Source organism: Phragmites australis, chromosome 10 (genome assembly GCF_958298935.1).
Source record: "Phragmites australis chromosome 10, lpPhrAust1.1, whole genome shotgun sequence".
In the NCBI taxonomy this organism is placed as follows: Eukaryota; Viridiplantae; Streptophyta; class Magnoliopsida; order Poales; family Poaceae; genus Phragmites; species Phragmites australis.
In genome coordinates, this window is record NC_084930.1 from 31,250,491 (window position 1) to 31,262,053 (window position 11,563).

The following is an 11,563-nucleotide window of genomic DNA, read 5'->3' on the forward strand; positions in this document are numbered from 1 at the left end:
ACATAAAAAAAAGGAAATTAACTTTTCAAAATATGTCATGACAGCATTTTAAATATATGAGAGGAACAATTAAATTGTACAACGGTAACAATTCAAAACATATCATGAGAATATCTCAAAAATATATTAGAGGAACAAAATCCTACTACGGGAACAATGCAATAATAGCCCCTTAACAATTCAAAACATATCAAAAATATATTAGGGAAGAAATCAAATTCTAAAACAGGAACAATGCAATTCTACCACGGGAACAATTAAAACCATATCACGTGAACATCTAAAAAATATTAAAGGAAAATCAAATTCTACTACAGGAACAATGCAATGTGCCACAAACTATACCATGAAAATATGTCAAAAATCTAAAATAAACAAACAATCAAAAAGTGAAAAATAAGAATGGTAAATATATTTGTATAAAATAAAAAAGTATTGAACTAAGTAAAGCCAACGAAGATAAAATACTTAAAAGAGAATGAGTAAACAAGAAGGAAATGCGATCAAAAAGAAAAAGAAAAGAAGAAAAAACCTGGGCTAGCACAGTCAAACAGCTACTTGGGTTGACTTTACACGCAACCTGGGCTGAAAACACACTTGGGCTGAGCATGAACAATCCCTGGGCCGAATAATAGGTAAAAATATAAAAAATCAAAAATTGGGGGGACTTTTTTATTTTTTATTTTTAAATCCAAAATTGCAAATATATAAGTCCGTTTTAAAAGTTTTGCAATTATATACTTATATCACCCGCATTTGCAATTTTAGGCTTAAAAAATATAAAAAATTAGGGGGGGGGGGGTGATTTTGCTTCATGGTGACTAGACCGGAAGAATCCCGGCGCATCCAGCTTGCTCACATAATTACATAAAAGTAGTGAGATGGGCAAACCGTGGACGAAAGCAGAATCCAGGGTGGGCATGGAGTGCGCGGTGGGCCAAGGAAGCAACTGCCGCCCTTTGTGAGGCCGAGACAACCACGGGAGCGACACGTGGAGACGTCGGTCGGTCTAGAAAAAAAAAAAAACTGGAACTGAAGAACCGAAGCACCGATATTATCGGTTTTTTCAATGTTAGATGGTAGGTTCGATTCCTGTTTTTATGCTATTCGGGGTCAGTGGTAGATTCGGTTGTCAGTTGACAAAAACCGAACACTTGAAATTTTCAAACACCGAAAAAACCAAATGCCCAGTCCTAGGTCGGTCCTTCCTCTTCGTCGTCTTATCATTTCTTTGGCTCGTTTCTCATTCCCGCATCAGCATCGCATGCTTCTGCTCCCTCCCTATCTGCTGCCGCTATATGTTGCACTCCTTGGTGAGCTCGCCATTGATGACGCCTCTTCCCCGTCGCAGAACCGAGCTCGGTGCTGCTGCTTTTCCCCTCTGTGAGCCGCGCGACTTCGTTTTCTCCGCCGCCGCCAGGCGCGCCTCAGATCTCGACTATTCTCCACCCCCCCCCCCCCCCCCCGGCACAGGCAGCCGCTCTCTGTCCGTTTATACCCTCGTGTGTTTCATCGATCATGTGAAATTTGTTGTTTTCAGTCGATTATAAATTTGTTTGAGTCATTTCTGAAAGCTATCGCTATTGAAAGCTCAGTTACCTCAAATCGAAAGTTTTGGGCCTCGAATTGAAGGTTTTTGGCTTAGATCGAAAGCTTTTGACCCTGATTCGAAAGTTTTCCTCCTTAAATCGAAACTATTCTCCCAGAACAGGAAGTTCTTCAGCAGAAGCAAATGTTTTAGGGTATGAATAAAAAGTTTCAGGGCGTGAATTGAATGTTTTTGGCTCGAATCAATCCGGAATAACATATCACGGACTAAATATTCGGGGTTTGTGTAAGAGATAAAAAGTAGCAAACAATAATTCAGATGCCCCAAGATGCAAAGGCAGAAACACGAGGCCGGAATGCCTAGTTGTACACCATATATTTGGGGGTAGCGCTGAACTTCTGGTAACCCTTGATAACCTTGTTCACAGCGTCCAAGAAATCTTTCTCCGTGACAGTTTTCCTGCGAGCGCGGATGGCGTACATCCCTGCCTCAGTGCACACGCTTCTTATGTCAGCACCTGTTGCAAGATGCATTGATAGGAACAAATGAGTAAAAATGAATTTCATGCTTATTGGGTATGATACATGCACTAGCAACATCGTGCAAACTCTACCAAGCGAGGAGCTTACCAGTGGAGTTGGGGCACAGGCGAGCCAACAGTTCAAACCGGATGTCACGCTCGCAGTTCATGGTGCGCGTGTGGATTTTGAAGATCTGGGTGCGGCCCTCAAGATCTGGCAAGCCAAACTCAACTTTCCTATCCAGCCTCCCCGGGCGCAGCAGAGCAGGGTCCAAGGTGTCAGGCCTGTTGGTCGCCATGAGGACCTTGATGTTTCCCCTAGCATCAAACCCATCGAGCTGATTCACAATCTCGAGCATAGTGCGTTGAACCTCATTGTCGCCACCAACACCGTCATCAAAGCGAGCACCACCAATGGCATCAACCTCATCAAAGAAGACGATGCATGCTTTCTTTGATCGGGCCATCTGGAAAAGTTCACGGACCATGCGGGCGCCTTCACCGACATACTTCTGAACTAGCTCGCTTCCTATCACACGGATGAAACAAGCGTCCGTGCGATTGGCTACTGCTCTAGCAAGAAGCGTTTTCCCGGTTCCAGGAGGACCGTAGCAAAGGACTCCCTTAGGAGGATCAATACCGAGCTTGACAAACTTCTCAGGATGAAGCATGGGAAGCTCAACAACTTCACGCATTTTCTCAATCTGTTCCTTGCACCCACCAACATCATTGTAGGTCACGTCTGGTTTTTCTTCGACTGTCATCATAGTGACACTTGGATCAATTTTGGGTGGCAAAGGAATTTGAATCTGATACTTGTTTCTATCAACTCTGTAATAATACACAGGATCAGAATCAGTAAAACTTAATTGATTGTATAATGCATGAATTGATTCAGGAACAATATTATACTACTGTGCAGTGATAATGTGTAAAGAACTGAAGCACACGATATTTTATGCAACTAACTGCTGAGATCATGTGTACATAAAATAATTTGAATCATTTGCTACATTCAAGAGTATAGGGCCTGGTTAAGTGTCATCTTTCTATATGTGATACAAGAATGTCCTTGAAAACATAAATGCTATAGCATCTGATATCTTCCTAAGAACTACTTCCTCAATCGATAAAATCTCATGAATTTAAACTAGCCTTACGAATGGAATGTTGCAAGATTTTATACAGATTATTCCTATTTTACTACGATGCACGTGTTTCTGTATGCATCCAAGCTGTAGAACATAAACCATTTTATGGACCTTGCTGTGAGGAACTGAGGACTAAGAATAACTAGGGAAAAGGTTCCAACTTTACATCATGCCAAATCCTAATCACTAATGTTCACTTTGAAATTGATCCAAAACAATTATCAAATATTAACATGTATATGTTCATTGTAGATATCATCGCTACTTACCCCTAACAGTTTAGACCAATGCCATTATCAGGAAGTATAACCAAATGCATCAAAATTTTGGAATGCAGCCAAAGAACGTGTTGGAATACTAAATAGAGAACAAGCGACCTACCCGACTCGCATGCCTTCCTCGATATCAGTTGGAGAAACTTTGTCTCCCAATCCGACCACAAACTACACACCAAAAGAAAACATCATAAACAATCAGGATTGAACCTCCACATGATATGATCAACTAAATACAATAAGAACATGACGTACCTTTGCGATTTGTTTTACATTTATGACATATTTGGCGTCATCAGTATTAGGACTGATGATTTTTGTGCATCTTGCAACCTTCATACCAAAACAAAATTATTATTTGAACAGAACCGGGAAAGCATAAGAGAAGGGCAACAATGTAATGATTATGTGAACATCGTAGCAATTTACCTGCAGCGGTTGCTCTTCCTGCATCATCTGCTTGTCTGATACAAGATCCCATTGGCTTGGTGGAGCCAATCCAGTATCAGACTCCTTGATGCCTGGAACCCAAGAAAACTTACAGCTCAGATCAGTTTGATGCACCAAAGTGTAATCGCACAAGCTCTTACAATTGCCATTTGATAAAATTTGGTAAGAACTAAGACAGGGCGATTTGCACGTTTTGAGTGAACCGAAATACAAGCAGCACACCTATCCCTACATCTATAACAAAAGTATCTCAATGTTGACGTACCACAAAGGTCATTGATCTTCTTTGCCATCTCCTTTATCTCCTTCTCGACCTTCTTGATGCTCGTCGAGTACGGCCCGAGCCCCTAATAAACAACAAGACATCGAAAAAATTGAACTCAGCAAGGTCCAGCCAAATCGACGCATCGGAATTCAACAAACAGTGCATCTCACACAACGAACCGAACTTCTCGCAGCAAAAATAAGCAAAACAGAATAATTCAACAGGGAATTTAATCTCCCACATCAATAACCCAAATTTCCCATCGCAGAACCATACAAGTCAAATCTTTCGCAGCTAGTGGCCGATACTTTCCCCAAAGTGTGTAGAAGGGAACGAGAAATCAGAAACCCTAGATCTACGATAAGCACAAATCTATCACTGAGAAATCGAAACCCTAACCGCGAACCAGCTCAGATCGACAAGAACAACGCCAGAGAGAAGAGACGACAGAGATCGATCCGGTGGTCGGGTGGGACTCACGTAGGTCTTGAGGAGGGCGATGTCGTCCTCATCGAGCGGCCGCGGATTCTTCTCGCTCATGATGTCGTCTTCGGGCTCCGGCGCCATGGCGTCGCCTGCTGTCTGATGTCCGGCGACGGCGAGCGGTTGCGGCGGCGTCTGGGGCTGGAGTACACGAGAGCTTCGTGCTAGCCGGGGGCTTGTGTGAAAGTCGGGGCTTGGAGTTGGGTAGTGCTGCGAATACGGGTGTGTTCGGTTCCGGATCTCCTCTTTGGGGGAAATTTGGGATTTTGCCATTCCTCGTTAAAATGTTATTAAAATACTATCAGTGAACATAACTACGTTAAAATACCACTTTCGTTGATACCTATCTCGCTACAATACCATCATCCTTTTTTCTCCTCAATTTCTTTTCTGTTTCGGCTAAAACGGAGGATTGATGGACTGCTTTGCCCCTGCCGATTGACAACTCCTCTCTCAGTTTATTTTCGAGATCTCGTTTCTTTTCTCTTCGCCGGCACGCAGGCTCTAGGCGCGAGTCCCCCCAGGCACTCCCTGGTGCCTCCACTGCTGCTACTCCGACAGCCTCCGCTGCAGCAGTTTCAACGCCCCTCCCCGACGAGATCCCCCTCCCCGAGCACTCAGGTGACGCCCACCGCTCCCTCCTTCCATCCAAAGAGGCCCACCTCCACTGGGTCGAATCGAAGCACTGGACCAACGTAGCCGCCGATCCCCTTATCAGTGTTGGTCGCTTGTGCTGCCTGAGGAGATGTCACAAGGAAGCTTCTTTCGCCGCTTCGTCGCACGAACAGGCGCCATGTCTCAAGCGCAGATATGCCATAGTGGCCTCCCACTTGTCCCTTGCCCTAGGTGCAGTGAGCAGGTGTTGGAGCTCAAATCATGGAAACATGGGGGGCGTATCTTCTTCAAATGCCGCAAGAATGAAATAGAAGTAAGTTAACTTTGCTGCATTTCTTCAATTGGGAGTTAGCCGTTTGTAAATTGGGGCTAATTTGCATCTTTTTCATGACAATAGATGCCCTGTAGATGCGGCTTTTTCAAGTGGCTCGAGGAGTATCAGGAGTTCCTTGTGGAGTCTAGTTTCTCTCAAATGGATGGGCGACAGAGTGCAGACATCCAGGCACTTGGTGGTACAGTCGACATGAAGATGAAAGGAAATGGTAGAGTTGAGGAAAGGATGGACAAGCTGATCAAATTGGTGCAGTTGATGGTGTTGAGCAATGTAGTCATTGTTGTTGTGGTCATATTCGATATGATTGTGATGCTTGTTAAGTGATGTAGTAGCAATACTAGGCATGTGGTCAGAGCAAAATGATGATGTTATCTGTGAAGTATGTACAAATTGAGGTGTTAGCTCTACCATGTGTTACATTATTCAGTTTTAGGATTTGCCTATTCTACAAGGACGTGCAATATCTGAACTTGTAAAGGATATGGGTTTGCAAAGAAAGGATGTTATCAAACTGTTCTGCTTCATTTCTAAATTACATAACGGACACTTGTCAGCAATGTAACTTTTTTTTTTTTTGCTTAGCATGTGACTTTGGCTACCATGTGAATTTATTTTTCGCTTAGCCATAGCAGACACTTATCAGCCATGTGACTACCATGTCATCAGAGGATGCCACAATTTGTATGATTAGATCACTGAACATATGTGCACAGGCAGATAAGCAAAATAAATCTATGCCTGAACATACATATATGAGCACTTATCAAGTCATATGGGACTGCAACTAAGTTTTTTTTTAAGAAACCCAGTATTGCAAGCACATACACATATTGGGAGCTAAGACAAGGTGACTGAAAAAATACATATCAATTATTCAGTTCACATCTCGGAAAGAAGACTATACATGGTGACTAAAATACATATCAACCTACATTTCCGTTCATATGGGACTGCAGCACAATATCAGTTCAAAATGCTTGTCAGCTAGTTCCTCTTCTTTTTTGGAGTCATCTTCTTTGGTGGAGACTTATTGGATGGAGGTGAGGAGGTCATGGTGGATTGATTGGAGGCACCTTCACCCATCATCAACATAGCTAGGCGTCTACACATAAATAAAATGAGTGAAATTACTATAGGTTTTCTTATCATTCACACGGCAATAGCTATATTTTTTTTTGGTGAAATACAATCTTCTCACCTTCTTTTCACCATTCCCGAGCTTTCTTGCAAAATTGATTCCCTAGTGTTCGGAGGCCGATTTGGTGTTGATACTTGACCTGTGGAGCCTTTGCTTCTACTCTTCCTAGGCTTTCTCTTCATGCAATTTCAAAAAACAAAGTAAATGAGGTTATCAAATAATGAAACAATCTTGCAATGATTAATTGATCAAAGGATTACCTTTTCTTGGTTCCGTTAAGAGGGCATTTGTAGCTAGACTCTCTACGACCCAATCCAGCACATCTGTTACACCTGACTGGCCCTCTAATCATCCTTTTATGTGGTCCTTCACCATCTTCCTTTTGCTTTGACTTGCCACCTGACTTGCTACCACCTTCAAGGCAGCCTTTGATCCTCTTTTTTCTTTGTCTTCCAACATTCCTTTTGGCAAAAGGTGCACCCAATTCAAATGGTTGCTCCACATTTGGCCATTGTGACTTGTCAGGAAGTGGCTCTACCAATCTCTTATACGCTTCCTTGAACTTGTCCAACAAGTAGTAGTCATCAACAAAATTATCCATCTTCACATTCCTAGCCTGTTGTGTTGTTATGAAGGCCAAAGCATGCTGACAAGGATTTCCGATGTGCTGCCACTCAAGACGTGTACACTCATGTTCATGTGACTTTACAACATGCCTAGCCTGCTTGTTGCTATTGTCCTACACTTGTGCAGCATTACTGTCAGCTTTCACAACTGTCAAGTGTCCTAATCCTCTAGTCCTTGCCTTCAGTTGATGTAGGATTGCTGGTAGTATCTTGCCATGCAGCCTTTCTCCAATCCTTCTCTTTTCCCACAGAATCATTATCATCTCCCTCAACTTGTCAACAAGCTCAGTGACAGGAAGATCCTTTATGTCTGAGATCCAGTTGTTGAAACACTAAGCTAAATTGTTGGTGACATAATCACACTTGATAGCCGGGTTGAAGGCACACCTCATCCATAGCAATGAATGGTGCCTGCTCAGCCAGTCTTCCTGCGGCTACTAGATGTACATGTGTGACCATCCATCACTACAGTAACCTGCAATAACAACAATGTGCTTGTTAAAGAACCAATAAGTACAAACATACTTGAAACAAATGTCAATGTTAGACACAAAGTTAGTACCATAATAGTCTTGTTGTCAGACTGCACGCGGCCAACAATGCGCCAACAGCAACCATCATCTTTGCAGTACCCTCTATATCTACTTGGATCAGTTTTCTCGATTCCCAATTCAAATTCCTTGTTCATAGCAAATTGTCTCATAGCCAATCGAAATTCCATCATGTTAGGGTACTTAGAGCCAAGATCCATGCAAGGGTTATTCTTGTCATACACCATCACCCTCTCCTCTGGGATAGCATCATCAACGGGTATGGCTGCACCATGAGTACCATCCACAACAAGGACTCCTTCAGCACTTGCTTTGTCTACATTATGTCTAGCTTCCTCTGCCTCTTCATCCTCATCCCTCAATCCCAACAACAAATACAGTTGGTCATCGGTGATTATTTGTATCCTTCCTTCCTCATCTTGTTTTTCCTCTATTTGTAGCATATCCCAATCAACCATCGGCACTCTTGGTTGACTTGTGTTCGCACCATACTCAAGCAAAAGTTGCACATCTGCCACTGTTCCAGCAGGTTCTACATGTTCTACATCTAGCCTAATCGACATTGTTGGAAATTGAAGAAGAAGAAGAAGAAAATGAGTTAGGGGAACTTAATCTGTAGTGTGCTAATGTTAGATCGGGCGCGAAATCATAAGAAAAAGAGAAATGGCATACCCCACAAAGACATCAATTGGGTTGTCTTCCATCCCACCGGTCACATGCAACTTCTAGCAAGCATACTTCACCTAGGGTTCCAATCCGAGAAGAGAATTGAGGAAAGGGCATAGGAGGAGCATCTCAAATGGAAGAAGAGGGCGGCGGGCGTCACCTACGCAGTCAGAGAGGGCGTCGGAGCTGCTGCAGTGGAGTCGCCTGCTACCTGCGTGCCAGCGGAGAGAAAAGAATCGACCAGAGCCGTGCGTTATTGCCTGCAGTGGAGGCCTCGATTCAGCCAGGGGCAAAGCAGTCCATCCATCATCCATTTTGCCGAAACAGAAAAGAAATTGAGGAGAAAAAGGATGGTGGCATTGCAGCGAGGTGGGCATCGGCGAGAGTGGCATTTTAACGTAATCGTGTTCATCGATGGCATTTTAGCGAGCGGCAACGACGGGAGTGGCAAAATCCCAAATTTCTCCCTCTTGGGCCGGCGGATACTTACAATTGTGTATTTGAAAACATATCATTATAAAAGCTCAGAAATTTGAATCTTATTGTCTTGCCCTAAAATCACTTGTGATTGAACAATTTTGCCCTTGGCTCGACTCCAGTCTAGGTCGTGCGATCGTGTCGCTGCTCTTCGAGACTCTTCGGCTACGCGTGTCGATGGATTTGTGGTGACGAAAGCTGGCCGACGACCAACGAAATCGGCCGTGGAGCTAGTAAGGAGTCCCCCGGTGGTGGCCTCATAACCAGAGGTGGTCGGAGCTAGCTGGACAACGGTGACAAAGTGACGGCAGTGGCGGTTCATGGTGGATGCACGCGCTAAGCTCGTTCCTACTAAGTTTGAACGCAGGGGCGTGCTCAAGGTTATGGTGTGATGAGCGTATCCTTGAGCTAGGGACCAACGGTCACCAGAGCCATGCCAGCGGGGTGTGAGAGTGGCGGGGCCATGACCAGAGTTGGCAAACTTCGATGCCAGTCGTGCACACGCTTGAGCAAGGAGATGGGAGTGGCTAGGAACCTAGGTGAAGCTTACCGTGTGGTATGCAGCGGTATTGGAGCTCCAATGAGAGCGCCCGACAGGGAGCAGCGGTGGAAGGAAGGGGCGCTCATCGCGAGGCCTCCACGGCTGGGGAGCCCTACAATTGACGACTGTGGAAGGTTAGAAAGGTGCCCTAGGCACTCTCTGTGCGATGAATTGAGGCAAAGCTCATTAGTGGGGGAGTTCCATGACGAAGGGGATCAGCGATCAGTTTCAAGACGACACCAGCACCACCACCGAGTAGCCGTCGTCGCAGGAGGAGAAGTGGAACGAAGTAGAGAAGGCATCCGACGAGGGCGAGGGCGATGGCGACCTCACCAGAATTGGCGAGGCCTACCCAGAGGAGGAGCAGGAGAAGATGAGTATGGCGAGGGCGAGTATCGAAGGAAGATGCTGATGGCTTAGGTTGAAGATGAGGGCAAAATGGTCCATACGAAAATACTGAAGCGAAAAAACGTATAAAATGGAGCCAGAGACGTAGGTAATGGCACGGTTCCAATTTTAAAGCTTTTGTAATAATATGTTTTCAAATACATGATTTATAATAGCATATCTCTAAACCGTGCCATTTATAATCGAATATATCTACTTAATCCAAAAAACATGTTTGGTTATCTACATTCGCTGTTGTAGCTTAATATGATGGATGTAAATATATAGTCTCATTCAAGTTTCACTTCACAAGACTGGCTTGGTGAATGTAGGCTCTGTATCCGCTCATACAAACAAGTCTATTTATCAATATTATAAAATTATCTTTATACGAGCAACCAATTATAATCTCAAATCTTGCATCCACTCATGTAACCTCAAATTTAGTCAGCCAAATATAAACTCAGCGACTCATGTTCCCCCTCTCCGTCTCCGTACTCCGTAGCGAACTGTTCTATTTCTACTCTGTCTCATTAAAAAACAGGAATTCTACTCCATCTTGCTATTATTCTGAACAATTTACGTCCTTAGTTTCCATTCGGTTCTTTAACTCTTCAGCTCCTAAGGAAATGGGGAAAACAGATTTGTGAATGTTAGCTACAATCCAGTTGAAATGTCTAGAATTATAACAGGATCATATTATACTCCATCCGTCCAAAAATACCATACGTATTTTATTGTGTCACATACTTTTAAATTAGACTTTGACAATTATTTTTCTATAATATATATCATTTATAGCTAAAAACCAATATAGTGTAAAAGATTTTAAAATATGAATCTAACTATATAATTTTTATACACTATACATATTTATAATTTAAGAAATTATTAGTTAAAATATACAAAGTTTGATTTTCCAATGCAAAATATGCCTTGCATTTTTAGAGTAGTAGGCAAGTCTCATTTCCTTCGCTGTACATACGGTGAGCGAGCAAAATATGAGAAGATGAATAAAAACGGTGTGTTGATAGAGTCAAGCGAAGGAAATAATAGTGCAAGTGACAAGACGTCCAGAGGGATCGGAAGCGGGAGTGACTTGCCGGGAATCAAGATCACAAGACGGAGTACAACGTTGATATCAGATTACTTGCTTAAGGTGTAAGCAAATGGCAATAAGTCACTCTTTAATAAGTATGCAAGGCGATTTCCCGATTTGATCTCAAAATCGTGAAATGATGGAATGCATGTGGCATCATAGCGAAACTTGTGTCGAGAAGAAGCTATGTTATGAAGAAGACATGGCCGTTCGATGAACGGAGTGAAAAATATATCAAATTGCCCCGGTGGTAGATATGAGACCATTGAAAGGAAGGGGTATTTTGAGAATAAGAAAATTTAAGAGCTAAGCTACCTCTTCAAGCCTATAAATGAAAGGGTATAACTGAGTGAGAGGCTTAAATCAGCCACTTAAATTTATATGTTAGAGTTTTAGAGAAAAAGATAGAAGAGCTTAGCCTTTGTTATAGGTGAGA

General features: G+C 43.1%; 1 protein-coding gene across 1 annotated transcript; it reads right to left on the minus strand.

The window, feature by feature from the left end:
* Positions 1-1,745: 1,745 nt before the first annotated feature.
* Positions 1,746-4,956, minus strand: LOC133930711 (26S proteasome regulatory subunit 7A-like). Its single transcript, XM_062377426.1, has 7 exons — positions 4,691-4,956; positions 4,211-4,292; positions 3,925-4,016; positions 3,751-3,828; positions 3,602-3,663; positions 2,179-2,900; positions 1,746-2,066 (listed from the first exon to the last, which is right to left on the minus strand). Exons 1-7 carry the CDS (start codon positions 4,775-4,777, stop codon positions 1,909-1,911), a joined length of 1,281 nt encoding a protein of 426 aa, XP_062233410.1. The 5' UTR covers positions 4,778-4,956; the 3' UTR covers positions 1,746-1,908.
* Between the last annotated feature and the right edge of the window lie 6,607 nt (positions 4,957-11,563).

Bases quoted from the DNA above. Each gene is read 5' to 3' on its own strand.
- LOC133930711 (XM_062377426.1), bottom strand. From the start codon at position 4,777: ATGGCGCCGGAGCCCGAAGACGACATCATGAGCGAGAAGAATCCGCGG. The intron at 4,017-4,210 runs GTACGTCAACAT...CTTGGGTTCCAG, and splicing joins GAAGATCAATGACCTTTGTG to GCATCAAGGAGTCTGATACT. The intron at 3,664-3,750 runs GTACGTCATGTT...TTTGGTGTGTAG, and splicing joins ATGTAAAACAAATCGCAAAG to TTTGTGGTCGGATTGGGAGA.